We start from the raw sequence: 16,230 nt of genomic DNA on the forward strand, positions 1-16,230 counted from the left end.
AAGCTGTAATGAATTCAAATGATTGAAAAGAAACCAACCCTTTCTACACATAAATACAATTTATATAAATCTAATTTATCATACCCATATGTTGTATGCCTTAAACATTATAGATTATGTATATATATATTTATATATATATATATATCAACGTATTAAATACATTAAAGTCTATTTTATATATACATACATACGTAAGCATTCTACATATACAATCTATATATGATCGATCGCATACATTTTTGCAATAAATATTTTTCCAAAATGCCTCCGCTTCTTGCTCTATGTTCTAGAAAATGTTATGGCCACGGCTTTGATATATTCCCAATCAGTATATGGTTAGAATTATTGGTAACTTAACCTAAAGAGATATATATTTTACGAGTATAAATAAGTAAATTAAATACCATCGGACACGGCTCGAGGGCCGCGATATGTTCAAAAAGTATTTCAAGGTACATTCGCTCTTCAAATTGTTGGCTATATCGGGCATTATGTCGGCCTATATTTACAAAGACATAATGCCACGCTTAAACGATAGTCTTAATGCTATTATTATGCTAATAAAATGGGGGGTTAATGTAGCTCTTAGACTAGATAGAAAGTGAGACTGAAAGATCTTGCGGGGATGCTCTATATATATCTAAAAACCTATTCATCTACTGTACATTTAATGGATCTACTGTTTGCAGATTCCATCTCCAAGAACTACCCCTCGAAGAAGTCGAAATCATCGCGTGGTCTATACCACTCCTCGGTGGCATGGTCGTAGATGGCTCGCTGCACCTCCGCCTCTGCGGCTTCTATGGGGTCCGACCTCAGGTCCATCCGCTCCTGCGGTGCATCGAAGCTACTGTCGGAGCGCGGACTGCGGGAGGTGGCGCGGAACTCCATTGGTATGTTGTAGCACTTGCAGATGCAGCTGGAGGGGAATCGGAACCAGTCGGAGAAGATGCCGCGGCACTCGTTGTGCGGGTCGTAGGCGAGCAGACGGTGGAGGCGGTACTGCTGCTCGCAACGGCATCCATCCCGGCAGAACATCTGCTTGAACTCCTGGGTGCACTTCTCCCAATGGACGTACTGCTCGAACGGATACAGATTGAGCAGGGCCAGGACCTCGCCGCGTGTGTTGTTCGCCCAGAAGGGGGCCACCACCTCATCCTTCACCGGACAGGCATTGCTAATGAATGGAATTAAATTAGAGATAGGGATTAGCTTCATTCCAGATCAGACTTAAGATTGGACCTACACTCCGCGCATGTTGCTGCTCACCGCCACCGGCTCCTGCTTCATGGCATCCTGGAAGAGTTGACTTTCACGCACCAGTCCCGCTTTTGTTGCGGCTCCTGCCTGAGCTGGAAAAAGACCTGGACCTTGACCTGGACCTTGACCTGGACCTTGACCTGGACCTGGACCTTGACCTGCAGCTGGCGTTGGCGCTGATGTGGTGCTTGTGGTCAGTGGCCTACGCTGCTTTTCCGGACTGAAGCCTGTCGACGAGCCCGAAAAGAGGGCGGCAAAGCTAACGGGCGTGGTCACCGAAGGAGAGATCGCAGGCGAGGATTTGGTCGCATTGCGTCTGATCAGCACAGTGGCAGTGGTGGTTGGAGCCGCTGTGGTTGTCGTCGTGGGAACTGCCCTCAGAGTGGCCGATATGGTGGAGGGCTCTGCTGGCTTTCTTCTGCGACTGGCCGTGGCCGATGAGCTCTTGTTGGGCCCTGCGGTTGGCCTGAGAGTCGTGGGTGTCGGTGGATCCGCCTTCACCTCGCTGCTGAGATTCCGCAATCCCAACTGAGGCGATTCGATGATTTGGATGTTGTCTCCAGTGCCTGCACTGCCTGGCGACGGCGTGGTGCTGGTGGTCGTTGAGGTCGCAACCTCGTAGACACTATTCGAGTCCGGGTTTGGAACTACTGCGGGATTCTCAAGAGGTGGAGCAGCTGTTGTGCTCGTACTGGATGAAATCGAAGAGGATGTGGGGGCAGATGTGGTTGTGGTCGAGGTGGATGCTCTGTCGGTGGTACTGGTGGTGGGTGGAGCCTCCGTTGTTGTCGTTCCCCTTGTAGTCGTGGTCGTAGTTGTGGAAACGGGTCGGAAGTGCGGCTCCATGAGCACATCATTCCCTTTGTAGCTCACAAAGTCATCCCGATCACGATCACGATCCCTATCCCGATCGCGACCATGCATCAGATACTTGGCACTGCGACGTCCTCCGTCCTTACTATATCGCTCCGCCGCGTCCTCTATATCATCCTCATCCACCTCGTTGTTCTGGATCTCATCGCGCAGTATGGAGATGTGTCGCACATCCCCGTACATGCGCTTCATCAGTCCCTGGTTCTCATGCACGAACCGACGGACTGCATGCCAGGGATATGCGGTTCCGGGCAGGTGGCAGAAGGCCTGCTTCCCCAGATCGCAGGGAATGGACGCCAGCATTTGGGCCCGGCCGCGACGCGACATCTTGCCATTGGGAGTGCAAGAGTTGGCCGAGTCGAAGCCGAATCCTGTGGCGACAATGGGAAGGGCTACCATTACGATCAGCAATAGACAGAGGATGGCATCGTCCTGTGAGTGTGGAATATTTTAAAAGAAAATGAATACAAACTCTTTAATGTTACACTAAAAATGTATAGCAAAGTTTTTTGGATTTCAGATCGCCTTTACATTGATATCTTCAATATCTAACGGCTTTTTATAGTTATTTCTGCGAACAACGCCTAGAAATAAGTGAATTAATTCATTCAATCCTAGAATTGAATCCATATTTGATACATTCCATTGGTTTTGAATGCTCTGTTCAATAAATGTTGTGAATATATGAACATTTCTAAGAAGATACCCCTACAATGATATCCCACAGCTGTGCTCAGGTTTTTACATTCTGAAAACTTTTCTGAAGCCTTTTCCATGATGACTTCAAATTTGTTTGCTTTTGGATGGCCCAAACGATGCATCTGCTTGGCTGAAGAGGAAATCTTAATTGAAATGAGAATCGAGTGGATGTCGCTGATAAGCAAATGGCGTGACGCTAAAACTCTCTTTTTATTGGCCTGGGAAGTGGGAGAATGCCAGGGACTGGAGTCGAATGGGGGCTCAGTGCACCTGGCTCTCACTCGGGGCAAACAAATTGTCTCTGTCTGCCGTGACGCCGTCACGAGGCAGAGAGTCACTCCCAGAGCCGGTAGAAAATCAAATTTTACTTTCACGCAAAGCCAACTCTGGACAATCACAAGTCATAAAGATGATCGATGTGCATTTGCATGCCACTGCAACGGGCAACCGACAGACTGCATCTGGAGAGATAGATAGTTAGAGAGGGGGAGAGGGAGAGAGGGTGCGACTGGTTGCACCAACAAAGCGAGTGAGTGAGTGGCCACCGGGCAACCGGCGGAAGACGACCGACAGCTGGCCGGCCACTGCTGGCAGCCGGCAAAGTGAAATGCAAAGAGCAATCAAAAGCGAAATGGGTTACCCAAGTAAAAGTAAATTGCGGCACAGGCCGTCGCGTTGCCCGTACAAGTCCAACCGCAACGCCGCAACGTCGCGACGATGGAAAAGCCCAGGCATTTCCCCCTGCTGGCTGTGGAGGCCCTTTCAACTTTCCTTTTCTGTTGCACAATTGTTGGCAACGGTTCAGTCCTCGTTGGCCAGAGCCAAAGCCAAAGCCAAAGCCGCTTTATATAGGATAAATATGTAGGGACCAGGCCTGTCTCTCTCTCTCTCTCTCTCTCTCTGGGGGAACCGGTTCGTGGCCCAAAAATTGATATGCATTCAGTTATCGCCTATGCCCGGACTCGCATTCGTACTGGTATATATTATATGCCGCATATTGTATGTGAGTATCGATAGCCAATGATTCACTCGCCCTGCCGAAAAGAAAGTGTTCGGGTCCCTTGTGGCTTTCTTGGCGGATGTGGATCGATCCCAAAGTGCGAACTTTACACGCTTAAACACCACGCGATTGGGTTATGTCATCTGTCATCAGTCCTCCGGGGGCTTGGGGAAAATTCCAGCCTCCTGATTAGCATATATAAACACTTGACATTGGGTCAACACGATTGGGCTGGGTTGGGTTGAATCTATTTCGTAACAGTTTTCTGAACATTCGTTTCTTTGTTGAAGGGAACCATTAATGGGGAAACAGTTTCAGTTTTATTTGGGGCCAATTCGTTGTTGTTTTTATGGGACATAACAACAAATCTACTCATAGTGAATACACAGTAGTGGCAGATCACCAAACTAGCCTTTTGGGATCGACACCAGAGTACAAAGTGATCAGTAAGGGACAGCCCTTCGATTGGGATTATTCTTCCCAGAATGTGATTCAATAAACCGATCATCTATTGTAATTCTAATATGAATAATGGCATGCCACAGCCTGTCTGTGAAAAGCAATATGAATGGCAGACTATTATTCGCATTCCTTCCCACAATGTGGGGCAAATATTTATAATGAGCTTCTTTAGAGAACCACTTCAATCAAGTGATTTGCAGTACCTCCTCCACGTTGGGCAATTATAATGAGAAAGTGATCTGATCCAGTGATGATTGGATTATCGGGGATGAGACCGCAAGATGGGTGCGAAGCAAATGGCTCTAGCTCTGGCTCTGTCTCTCTTTCGAACTAATTTGTGTTGAAAACCGAATCAGGTCAAACCGACAAAGACAAATGCGAGTGCCGCCGTTGCCAGACCGCAAGATGATGAAGCCGAAGCCTGAAATGGAAAGCAGAATTACTTTCGCTTTGTTTGGCCAGGGTATCTGCGATCGGTGGTAGCATTATCGTAGTGTCGATTGTCATGTGCAGCAAGACAATTAAACTGAATCTCATGCAGCCGCGGGTGAGGCGACTCGAGTCGAGTCGAGTGGAGTGGAGGGGAGTGGAGTGGAGTGGAGTCGAAACGGGTCCATAGATCTATGGCTATGGGTATGGCTATGGCTATTCATTAACATTGTCATATTTCTTGGAAGCGGCATTGGCCAGAGGAGGCCAGAAGGAAATTGGAGCAAGTGCTGCTGCTGTGGCTGCTTCTGTGGCTGTCAGCAGTCCGAGTCGGTGAAACAAATCAATATGTCCAATCAGCCGTGAGAGCTCGCCAGTGCAGCATCAGTGCAGCATCAGTGCAGCATCAGTGCAGCAGTGCAAATGGGCATTAAGTCAACTCGCATCGAGGAAGACATTTGTCAATCGGAGACGCTGATGCCGAGCTGTCGCCAGAGAAATGTATTGCAACACTTTAATGTGTCAGCGACTTTCTACGAAAACCAACCAGATGGGGAGGACAAGGCAGCATCAATAGCAGCAGCAGCAGCAGCAGCAGCAGCAGCAGCAGCTCTCGGCACGAGGAGATGTTCCAGTGTATGTCTTCATTTCCCAAATACAATGTTGCCCCAAGTCTTTCCCGCAGCCTCTGTCTCTCTCTCTCTCTCTCTTTCTCTGTCTGTGCCTCACTCTCGCATTGCAACTTCGTCGACAGCTGCTAGAATGAATTATTTATAAATTCAATTGGCTCTGGAAATAAAGTTGATGTTACATTTAACCAAATTTGGTGGTGCGGCGGTTTCAGTGGCTGCTGCTGCTGCTGTGGATGCTGCCTCGCTGCCTTTGCTGCTAATTGCCAGCCAGCTGGCGAATGGTGAAATTTCCACAAGCCCCAAACAAAAGACTTAAGCGACAAACTCGCCTTTGCTGCAGCGCGTCTCCCATTCCCATTCCCATCCCTAGATCGATTGCATATTCATGGATCGCTAATTACTCGAATGAAATTTCACTTGTGGCCCCCACCACCGGAAAAGGCCAACCCCCCCGCCACCCGCCACCCCACACACAACCACGCTACCATAATTGGCAAGTGGCTGTTGTTTTTGGCATTCGCCTCTCTCTCTTTTTGGTCTTACCAACTATCGGGCCAAAATCCGACAAGTCAATCCCCAATAACCAAGGTGAGCCGGGGCCCACAGCCGGGGCCCCCGATTTGCTCTCGAAGAAAGTGAAACTTTTTTTATATTTCATTTCATTTTCGTCTCTCTTTGGGGCGTTTTTGTTGTTGTTGGCTATGGTTTTGTGATTGCGTAGTCATGCGTTGAAAACACACACACACACACGCACAAAAAATCGATACCAGAAGTTGTTAATATGCATAAAACGCTTAGAGCAGAGCTTATCGATTTCAACACATTTTGAGAAATGGAAACGGAGAAGACGTGTGACCATCTCTTAATTGCGTTTCATTTTCATCAATGATGGAACAGGGCCCAAAGCCAAAGCCACAGCCAATCAATCAGCTATTCTGATTGACACTGATACGAACATATTTAGAGCATAAGCTGTGGGATCGAGGAGTTCATGGTTAATTGAGTTTTCAGTTCAAACAAAATAAGTCTTAGCCGACAAATATTTATGGCTAGATGTTACCTCTATAATGAGTCGCATGAGCATAATGAGCATTTAAACGCTCGAATGATGCTCAAAAATTAACAAAATGCTGTGTGATTAGAGCATATCAGAACATATTAGAACATATCCTCAAAGGAAGCCTTTGATCGTTTTCACTCAATCTCTTCACCAAGCCATTGTATTTCTGTAAGAAATAGTTTTGCTGTCAGTTTGTGGTGATTATTTCTGTGCATTTCGATGCCAATGCAGTGTTCTGATAGTTTATAAGATGTAGGGATTAGGTAGATGGTTTCTGTCCAACTCCTCTGAAAATTATAATCGTATTCGATACTCGATTGCTTAACTTTTGGACACTTCTGGCTATGTAAACCCTTCAGGTTGGCAAACATTTCGCAGGCATAGACATAGAAATATTTACAACTACAGTTGCGAACCCCACTTACCGTTATTAGCTGTGTGATCCGAAACCGCCTATCCATTTGGGTGCGCTTCATTGTTCACTTTCACTCGATTGACACTATCCCAATGCCGAATGCCGAATGGCGAATGGCGAATGACGAATGGCAAACGCAAACTAATTGGCAAATAGAAATCTGTCAAGGATTTGGCAATGTTTCCACCTTGGACAAAGACACTACGCGACTACGAAACGGAACGCCCTATACGTCCGTCCGCCGATCAGCAGCTGACGAAAGTGTCGCACTCTCGGGATCACATTCAGATTCACATTCGGGATAACAATTAGTGGTAAAATCCATATTATCATTTGCCGACACACAGAGTTTTCAGCTTGGATGCAGTTTTCCGCGACCTCTGGTGCCCCGCTTTCGTGCTGGGCTCTGGCTCTGGCTCTGGCTTTTCCCAGTGTAAACGCTGCAAAACCGAGGAATGAAGGAAGCCAAGTCCCAGGCCGAAAATCAAAATCACGTTCACACGCTTCGCGCTCACGTTTGCAACTGCGACGACGACGAAGACGCCAAAGACAGTACCAGCTCCAGCTCCAGACCCCGTCCCAGAGACCAAAGCCAGAGACCAGACACCAGACCTCTCTCCCCTTTGCTCACGACAGAGAGCGATCGGTCGGGGCTCGGCTGCGCAAGCGAAAACGCTTTTTATTTTTTACGGCTCTGTTCGGTTTTTTTCTTTCTTCTGGTTTGGTTTTGTTTTCTGTTGTTTTTTGTTTGTGTCTTTCTTTCTTCGTTTTTTTGCGTTTGCAGGAAAACTTTTTCTTATTTATTATTCGAAGCGTCAGCGGCGTCGGCGTCGTCGGGTGGCGGAGTAAATGCAAACATTGAAAAACGACCGGGCGCGCGACCAACAGCTGAAGAATAAGGTTCTCATTACGACTAAGGGATACCTGGTACGTACCATCAAACCGGGCCACACTCAAGGAAGAATAAGTCAAGAATTTTATACAATTTGATAGATTTATCGAATGCTAGAACAATATCTTTAACAATATATGGCAGCCAGATTTCTAGGCATTCCTTAATGATTTTTTTTAAATATCGGTAGATAATACCATAGCCAAAGACTGATTAGATTTCATCCAACTCAATGCTCTACCAGCTGCGGTCAATCGCAGCTCTCTGGGTAAAGAAACTGCCACTGACCACCATTGACTATTTGGTGTAATTTTCTAGTGAAAATTAGGGCTGAGGATTACAAGTATCTCAAGGCAAATATCGTTCGTGTCAGACCCCTTAGATACTGCATATCGTGCATACCTCATTCCTGGGTTCTATCTTTCCCTTCGTTTACTATTGTTCTTAACTCTTCTTGCTCAAAGTTAAAAAGTGCCATCCATGATTACCAGCTAAAATTTGTGACCTTTCAAAGTTGGTAATTTTTTTGTCAGAAGATTTTCCTGTACGATTCGTGTAGTTTATCGGATAGCGGTAGGGATGTCTGGGAAAATAATGTGTCTACCCTTCTACTCTCCACGAGCACAGGGTATCCGAAGAGAATCAACAAAAATAAATACTACCAACAAGAAACAGCGCCACACGCAACGCCAACGAAGAGCGGCCGATGTTGGAGCCGAGTCCGAGACAGAGACAGAGGCAGAGGCAGAGGCAGAGACTGGCACTGAGACCCAAGAGACGATGATACGTCTTCGGGGCTGGCACTACGACGACGAGTGCGTCGTCTCGACTGCTTAGTAGGTCAGTAGTGGACCTGAACATTGTTGTTGCTTGGGTTTTTGTTTTGATTCATTTGCTGTGGATGTTGCCGTTGCTGCTGCTGCCGCTGCCGCAGATGTTGCTGCTGCTGCTGCTGGCGTTGCATGTTGCTGCTGGGGATTAGACGGTCAAAGCTTGTTTTGGCGCGCATCTTCAAGGCTTGATTGGGAGTGTTGCAGTTGGTCGAGGGCTGCTCTAAAGAGTTCTTAGAGTAGAGTAGCTCTGAGTAGAGCTGAGGAGAGAATCTCCTCACAATCACAGCCACTTTAACAGAGTATGGTATAGTTTTAGAGTTTTAGTTTTTGCTTAATTTAATTTTCTATATAGGAATTTAGAGGAATGAAATGCTGTGTTGCAGGCTTAACACTTGGCATATGAAAAAGCAAATTATATTCCATTCCAGTCTTGTCACAGACATTGTAAAGTCCTTTCGGAATTCTTCAAAACAAAGCCCCTTATTCCATGGAATATATAAGGACCAAAATTGATTCCTTTTGCTAATTCTTTCAGATCCCATAACTTATCGACTGGCCCTCGCTGGCGCCTGACTGGACAGAACTGTTGAAAGCCACTTGGTGGCCGGACTAACCTCAGTTTAATTATTGTTGTGTGTTTATTATGTCTTTCCCAGCCCCCCCTGTCACGCCCACAAGCCACGACAAGAACAGTATTGTTTTTTGCTGCCTTCTTTTTTTACTGTACTTATTTTTCCTTATTTTTTTTATTGGCCTACCACATGCCGCCACGAAGTTTCCCATTGAGTAGGTCTTTGGCCTGGGCACACGTCCACGACTTGGGGCGGGGATCGCGGGGGGGTTTCGAATGGGATGGAATGGGTGGTCCCCATGCCTGACGCTGGGCCCAAACTGGTTTCCTGCCAAATGTTTCCGATTGCGAAATACTTGCAACACTCACGAGTACTACAACAAATACTTGCTACAAATAAAACACGGCTTGCATGTGGACTTTGGATGGATTTTTTTTTTGAATTTGAACGCCCAAACTGTGTTTCGCCATTCCCGTTTGCTCCTGCAACTCAGAAAATTTTATTGGTGCACCAAGAAGTACGTAGATCGCGAGATCTGTGAGATTTTGCTGTTTTTGGGGTAGAACAAGTGAAAGTGTAAAAATAATAACTTTGGTTGCGGTTCACGGCACTTGGTTGCCTTAATCATGGGGCCCCATGACGTAGGTTCTACCTACGTTTGTACGTGCATACAGTGCGGTTCAGAAATGTAAGACACTTGAAAAGAGCGAATAAATGGGGCTGGGTCTCCTCCCGTGGATACTAGAAGCGATTAGTTCTCTGTAAGAAGGAAGAAAGATTATTAGCTCGAATGAATCCAGTTCAAGGCAGATCTTATGCCGAAAAAATCACTTTTAAATCCCTCGAAAGTACTGTCTTTTGAGTGTCCTCCAAGGAAAGCAATATAATTCGTATCTTTTACATTCTTTGGGAAACCCTCCTTCAGAGGACTAAAATAGAAAGGATATTGCATTCTTATCCTTTCGGATTGATAATGGATATCAGTGGTTTATCAGCTCCTATCTGATCTTACGAAACTTGATCCTCAATTGACGGCTAATTATGAGTATTTAGGGGCATTCAGCGCTATAGAAATAGTCGCTATTTTGCACTCGAAATAATGGCTTAAATATGCAATCAGAACAATCCCATTAGCGGCCACAACCACGCGTTCCATACCCATCCCCATCAGTGCTTCATCTCCCAGCGGGAAGCATCATCATCATCAGCTGCATCATCAGCTTCATCTTTAGTCTGCAATTATTGCTTGAGACGCCGAAATGTCTGCACCGAGCAGCAGCAGCAACAGCAGCAGCAGCTGGAGCTGGATGCTGTCTCATGGCGCGATGAAAGTGCCCCACTGGCTGTGGCAGAAGACAGTTTCCCATGCGACTCTGATTGGAACTGCAACTCGTGTTCATTATGGTTGGGGCAGGGGGAAATGCGACGCATGGCTTACAACAACATGAACAGTCAGAAAGAGGGAGAAAGAAAGAAAGAGAGAGAGAGAGAGAGACATACATGCGGACAGACTTCAAAGATAATATGTTTGAAATTTTAGCAAACAGACAAATAAACGTTCTACTTTCACCAAAGCAACAGCACCAGCAGCGGTACACAGGCTGGGCAGACAGCACATAGTGCAGGTTGCGGGTGTAGAGCAGAGAGGTGCTGCCATAAAACAGATGATTGGGGTGACAGAGAACACACAAAAAAAACATACGGAAAGCTGGTTCAATTTGAATTTTAACGGTCACAACAGTTGGCTGAGTGACATAGCAGCCGGCCCTTGAAATACTGCGAACGCGGCATTACACAGCACTCTTCCGCGGACGCCTTAGTGCGATATTTACGAACGCTTTACAGCACTGCTTGCTCAGCTGTTTAAACAACAGATGTTGAAAATTTTTTAAAACGTACACAAAAAACTAATGGAATTTGTAGATACAATGGATCTGGAGAATGAAAGGGTGCTCAAATTGATATTCCCCGATGGTGTGCCAGGTATGCTATCATATATGTACAGCTGTGACAGGAAATAAATTAAAGTTTCCACTTCCATTCGAGACAATCTGCGTGGCAATCCAGAATTGGATAATTATCTCGGGAAGCTGGGCACCTACAAGGTGGATCAGCTAAAAAAAGAGCAAACACGCCTGGCCGACGAGACCAAGACCATATTGGAGCAGACCCAGGACCTGGCCATCTCCAATTACAAGACTTTCATCACGACGGCGGAGAACTCGCGATCGATATTCAACGAATTCCAGAAGACGGAGGAGCAGGTGGGCACTCTGATTGACAAGCTTCCAGAGTTCAGTGGCAAGTGCGAGCAGTTCCTAAAGGACTCCGCGGAGCTGAACGAGCAGCGCCGCCTCAACTCCATCACTCTGCAGAAGAACTCCCAGCTGCTGGAGATCCTCGAGCTGCCGCAGCTGATGGAGCGCTGCATACGCGAAGGACGCTACGAGGAGGCCCTGGAGCTTGCCGCCTACGTGCAGAAGCTGGGCCAGCATCAGGGCCACATATCTGTGGTGAATGTAGGTTTTGTGTTCTCGATGAATCCCCGCCCAAAGAGGTTTATTACAAGCATTTACTTTACCCTTTCAGAGCATTGTGCGCGCCGTGGAGGCTTTGTGGCACACCATGCTGGTGCAGCTGGTGGCCCAGCTTCGTTCGGATTTGCAGCTGCCCAAGTGCCTGCAGATCGTCGGATACCTGAGGCGCATGCAGGCTTTCGGGGACAACGAGCTGAAGTTGAAGTTCCTGCAGGCTCGCGACTCCTGGCTTACCTCCTGCCTTGGGGCCATTCCCACAGCGGATGGTAAGATATCGAATGCATACCAAGAGATTCTCTGACTCATTGAGCGTCCCTACAGCCCAGCAGCATCTGACCAAGACCATTGAGATCACGCGCATCAATCTGTTCAACATCATCACCCAGTACCGGGCCATATTCCCCGAGGAAGGGAGCGCTGGCAAGGCGCAGGGCAGTAGTCTAAGGCCTTTGCAGGGCGTCAGCTGCAACGGCGATCGCCTCTTCCAGGCGTGGCTGCACAACAAAGTGGGTAATCGCATGGGAGACATTCTCCTGTTAATAATAATCTCTCGCTGTTTGCAGATTAATGCTTTCTTGGAGACCCTCGAAAAGGATCTGCATCGCGGCGTTGGATCCATTGAGACGGTTTTGGGCCAGTGCATGTACTTCGGGCTCTCTTTCAGCCGCGTCGGGGCCGACTTTCGGGCCCTAATGGCTCCCATCTTTGTGGGCGTGGTGCAGAGCAAGTTCGAGGCCAGCATTGAGCAGGTCAACGAGCACTTTGAGCAGGAGCTGGAGAGGTTCACGCTGATCAACAAGGTTACGCTCCACTCGCGCAAGCAGGTGGATCCCACCTCGCTCTCCGCCACCCAGAACGAGTCATTTGCGCCTCCAGAGACGCTCCTGGACTTCTACCCCCTAGCCGCCCTTTGCAACGGCTATCTGAATGCGCTGAACGAGCTGCGGCTCTGTGCCCCACTGGCGCTGGCCACAGACGTCACGCGTTGCTTGCAGCAGTCCCTGCAGTTGGTGGGCCAGCGAGTGCTCGCCTTCTACCGCCAGGAGCAGCAAGCCTTCACTGGAAACGAGCGCGAGAACTTCGTGAAGCTGTGCTCCTGCCTGGCCTACGACCTGGTGCCTTATGTCCAGCGCTGCATCCATGGCATCTTCCCGCCCCAGTCGCTCACCGTTCACCTGGGCATCAGCCTCCTGCAGCTGGAGCAGCAGCAGCTCACCTATCTGCAGCAGGCGCGCATCCTAGAGCCCCTCAAGCATCTCCTGCCCACCAAGGTGCTCGTCCAGTCACAGCCTGCCCAGGAACCAGCTCTGGAGGCAAAGCCCGTCCTCAACGTACCCGTTGCTGCCGAGGGATGAGTCATTCCCAACAACAAGTTCTAGGTTTAATCCATATTCCCATATTTATATATTGTTTGTCGTAATAGTATACATATTCATATATACATACACACGTACATGTGTTTACTGGAAATATTTGTAAAACTAAAGATGAAATCTTGAATAATAGCATGCCCTCGGGGGGTTTTATACATCTGCGAGTATATCGAAAAGAATTCTTAGTTGTGGAAAATTTTCCAAAAGGGGAATGGGGATATTCAATGCATGTCCCCGAAAGTAAATCAGCATTTTGCTGGAAGCTGTTAGAGTCCAACCCCATTCTGCTTCAGTCAAACAATTAAACATCTTTGTGTGTTTTAGTATCAAAATATAATCACGAGTAATATAATTATTAGTAGCAAAATATAATATTCCTATCCATTCACCCGATAACCACAGTATCTAATTTCCGATAGCAGAATCCTAGAAAGAAGATACATTTTATTTTAATTTGGCAAACCTAAAACCATTTATACTTAGTGTCAAAACAAAGTATTGGTTCTACTTGCGATTCTACTCGGAGCCCCCAGATTCATCAGATGCCCGTATTTATGTAGGTTTGTGTAGAAAAACTATCCGAAGAAGCCGTGTTGTACCTCATTGCGCCGCCACAGTTTACAGCCGTACGATTTGTAGTTTTCTTTTCGCCAGGTATTTATGAATATGGACCTAGAAAAAAGTTAAATTTGTATCTATTTATTCAACCTAAAAGCGAAATTTATGCTTACGTAGAGTGTCCGTATTTATGTAGGTTTGTGTAGAAAAGCGGTCAAATGAAGTATAATTGTATCTTCTTGTGCCAGCACAGTTTACAGCCGTATGTTTTGTATTTTTTTTTTTGCCAGGTATTTATGAATATGGACCTAGAAAAAAGTTAAATTTGTATCTATTTATTCAACCTAAAAGCGAAATTTATGCTTACTCTCTGCTTGCGGCTCTTGTGAAACAATCAACAGATGTGTCTTGGATGGATCTTGGAGAAGTATTTTTATGCCTTGTGTATCTTGGGGAAGTATTATTATTTTGTACGACTTTCACTTTATGCTTAACTTTAAAAACTAAAAAAAACTAATCACTTTTATGCTTAAACCTAATTGAAAAAAAAAAACCGAAAAAATATTTTACAAAATTTTGAAATTTAGAATTTTATTTTGATGTGTTTAACTTCCGACGCTCCGAACTATACTGATATTTTTCCAGTATTCTCACACGACGACGAATTTGACATCTGGGGTTTTGTGGGGCATGGATTGCTTGTTTCAGTTTTTCTTTTGAATTTTGCGTTGATTCGTATTTTTATGAACTGTGCATCCATGGCATCTTCCCGCCCCAGTCGCATATTCATATATACATACACACGTACATGTGTTTACTGGAAATATTTGTAAAACTAAAGATGAAATCTTGAATAATAGCATGCCCTCGGGGGGTTTTATACATCTGCGAGTATATCGAAAAGAATTCTTAGTTGTGGAAAATTTTCCAAAAGGGGAATGGGGATATTCAATGCATGTCCCCGAAAGTAAATCAGCATTTTGCTGGAAACTTTTAGAGTCCTACCCCATTCTGGTTCAGTCAAATAATTAAACATCTTTGTGTATTTTAGTATCAAAATATAATCACGAGTAATATAATTATTAGTAACAAAATATAGTATTGCCGTCGATTTCCTCATCAGCACTTGTACCCGATTAACCCAGTATTTCATTTCCGATAACTGAAAGCTAGAACGAAGATACATTTTAGACTAATTTGATAAACCTAAAACCATTTATGCTTACACTGTTTAGTCCACCGAATCCCAAACAAAGTATTGTTTCGCGACTACTACTACTACCCCCAGACCCATCAGATTGTATAAAGTCGTACGTTTGCGTAGTGTGTTTTTGGCCAGGTAAATATGAATGCGCACCTAGAAAAAAAATTAAGTTTTGATATATTTATTCAATCTAAAACCCAAACTTATGCTTACGTAGAGTGCCCATATTTATGTAGTTTTGTATCTTCTTGGGCCACCACAGCTTACAGCGGTATGTTTTGTAGTTTTTTTTTTTGGACGGGTAATTATGAATATGAAACTAGAAAAAAGTTAAATTTGTATCTATTCAACCTAAAAGCGAAATTTATGCTTACGTAGAGTGCCCATATTTATGTAGGTATGTGTAGAAAAGCGGTCAAATGAAGTATAATTGTATCTTCTTGGGCCACCAAGATTAAAGCCATACGTTTTGTAGTTTGTTTTTGGCCAGGTAATTATGAATATGAACCTAGAAAAAAGTTAAATTTTGATCTATTTATTCAACCTAAAACCCAAATTTATGCTTACTCTCGGCTTTCGGTTCTTGTGAAAAAATCAACAGATGTGTATCTTGGAGAAGTATTTTTGAGCCTTGTGTATCTTGGAGAAGTATTTTTGAGCCTTGTGTATCTTGGAGAAGTATTTTTGAGCCTTGTGTATCTTGGAGAAGTATAATTATGTTGTACACTTTATACTTAACTTTAAAAACTAAAAAAAAATAATCACTTTTATGCTTAAACCTAATTGAAAAAAAAAACCGAAATAAATATTTCTCAAAAATTTAGAAATTTAGAATTTTATTTTTATGTGTTTAACTTCCGACGCTCCGAACTATACTGATATTTTTCCAGTATTCTCACACGACAACGAATTTGACATCTGGGGCTTTGTGGGGCATGGATTGCTTGTTTCAGTTTTTCTTTTGAATTTTGCGTTGATTCGTATTTTTATGAACAGAGACATTATTCGGTAATAATTCCGTTTTACCGATAATTCAGGTCGATAAAGTCGCTTTCAAAAGTCGCTGGACATTTTTATCCTTAGAAGTTACTCAAGCAGTGAGCATCTTGAAGAAGAGGCCTAAAACATGTCCGATCGCTCCGTTGGCCCGTCTGTCGATGGTTACATAAACCATTTTCTGGTACAAATTATGTAGGATTGGGATTGGTATTGTTGCAAGCTCATTGGGATGTGAATTGGGGTAATATATAAAGAACTGAATTCTTTGGAGCACTACTTTCAAGTGTTGTTTAGTCTAGAGTCGTACATATATGGAGTGAAGGACTGATATGTCCACCCTTCGAAGCGTGAAACATTTTGCAAACCTTTTTGAAATATTCCGCTTGCTGGCGTTGAGAGACCGACCCATATAAGTACTTTTTGCCTCTA

The 16,230-nt window shown here is 45.1% G+C and overlaps 2 protein-coding genes and 1 long non-coding RNA gene across 11 annotated transcripts; 1 reads left to right on the forward strand and 2 right to left on the reverse strand.

Moving 5' to 3' along the window:
- Positions 1-155: 155 nt before the first annotated feature.
- Positions 156-8,044, reverse strand: LOC108164298 (protein spaetzle 4). 2 transcript variants are annotated; one of them, XM_033392621.1, is made up of 3 exons: positions 7,769-8,044; positions 1,250-2,568; positions 156-1,180 (listed from the first exon to the last, which is right to left on the reverse strand). In XM_033392621.1, the coding sequence occupies exons 1-3, from the start codon at positions 7,769-7,771 to the stop codon at positions 709-711; spliced, it is 1,794 nt and encodes a 597-aa protein (XP_033248512.1). In that variant the 5' UTR covers positions 7,772-8,044; the 3' UTR covers positions 156-708. The 2 variants fall into 2 exon arrangements, with proteins under 2 accessions (XP_033248512.1, XP_017155433.2); XM_017299944.2 differs by lacking the exon at positions 7,769-8,044 and adding an exon at positions 6,844-7,437.
- A 2,933-nt stretch (positions 8,045-10,977) lies between these two features.
- On the forward strand, positions 10,978-13,436 carry LOC108163462 (conserved oligomeric Golgi complex subunit 8). Of its 2 annotated transcripts, XM_033394100.1 has the most exons (6): positions 10,978-11,113; positions 11,177-11,649; positions 11,720-11,933; positions 11,989-12,173; positions 12,231-12,972; positions 13,375-13,436. In XM_033394100.1, exons 1-6 carry the CDS (start codon positions 11,041-11,043, stop codon positions 13,410-13,412), a joined length of 1,725 nt encoding a protein of 574 aa, XP_033249991.1. In that variant the 5' UTR covers positions 10,978-11,040; the 3' UTR covers positions 13,413-13,436. The 2 variants fall into 2 exon arrangements, with proteins under 2 accessions (XP_033249991.1, XP_017154247.2); XM_017298758.2 differs by lacking the exon at positions 13,375-13,436 and having other exon boundaries at positions 12,231-13,207.
- LOC108163464 lies at positions 13,351-16,183 on the reverse strand. 7 transcript variants are annotated; one of them, XR_004473176.1, is made up of 8 exons: positions 16,167-16,181; positions 15,370-15,501; positions 15,177-15,310; positions 15,016-15,121; positions 14,825-14,955; positions 14,120-14,767; positions 13,520-13,712; positions 13,351-13,466 (listed from the first exon to the last, which is right to left on the reverse strand). It is a non-coding gene; the product is annotated as an uncharacterized LOC108163464 (long non-coding RNA). The 7 variants fall into 7 exon arrangements; XR_004473175.1 differs by lacking the exon at positions 16,167-16,181 and adding an exon at positions 15,568-15,582; XR_004473180.1 differs by lacking the exon at positions 15,370-15,501 and having other exon boundaries at positions 16,167-16,183.
- Between the last annotated feature and the right edge of the window lie 47 nt (positions 16,184-16,230).

Source organism: Drosophila miranda, chromosome 4 (assembly GCF_003369915.1).
Source record: "Drosophila miranda strain MSH22 chromosome 4, D.miranda_PacBio2.1, whole genome shotgun sequence".
NCBI classification, from domain to species: Eukaryota; Metazoa; Arthropoda; class Insecta; order Diptera; family Drosophilidae; genus Drosophila; species Drosophila miranda.

Excerpts from the sequence above, each read along its gene's own strand:
- LOC108164298 (XM_017299944.2), bottom strand. The coding sequence starts at position 6,894 with ATGAAGCGCACCCAAATGGATAGGCGGTTTCGGATCACACAGCTAATA. Across the intron at positions 2,569-6,843 it reads GGATCACACAGCTAATAACG|GACGATGCCATCCTCTGTCT; the intron begins GTAAGTGGGGTT and ends CCACACTCACAG. Across the intron at positions 1,181-1,249 it reads AGCAGCAACATGCGCGGAGT|CAATGCCTGTCCGGTGAAGG; the intron begins GTAGGTCCAATC and ends TCCATTCATTAG.
- LOC108163462 (XM_017298758.2), top strand. The coding sequence starts at position 11,041 with ATGGAATTTGTAGATACAATGGATCTGGAGAATGAAAGGGTGCTCAAA. Across the intron at positions 11,650-11,719 it reads GCCACATATCTGTGGTGAAT|AGCATTGTGCGCGCCGTGGA; the intron begins GTAGGTTTTGTG and ends TTACCCTTTCAG. Across the intron at positions 12,174-12,230 it reads AGGCGTGGCTGCACAACAAA|ATTAATGCTTTCTTGGAGAC; the intron begins GTGGGTAATCGC and ends CGCTGTTTGCAG.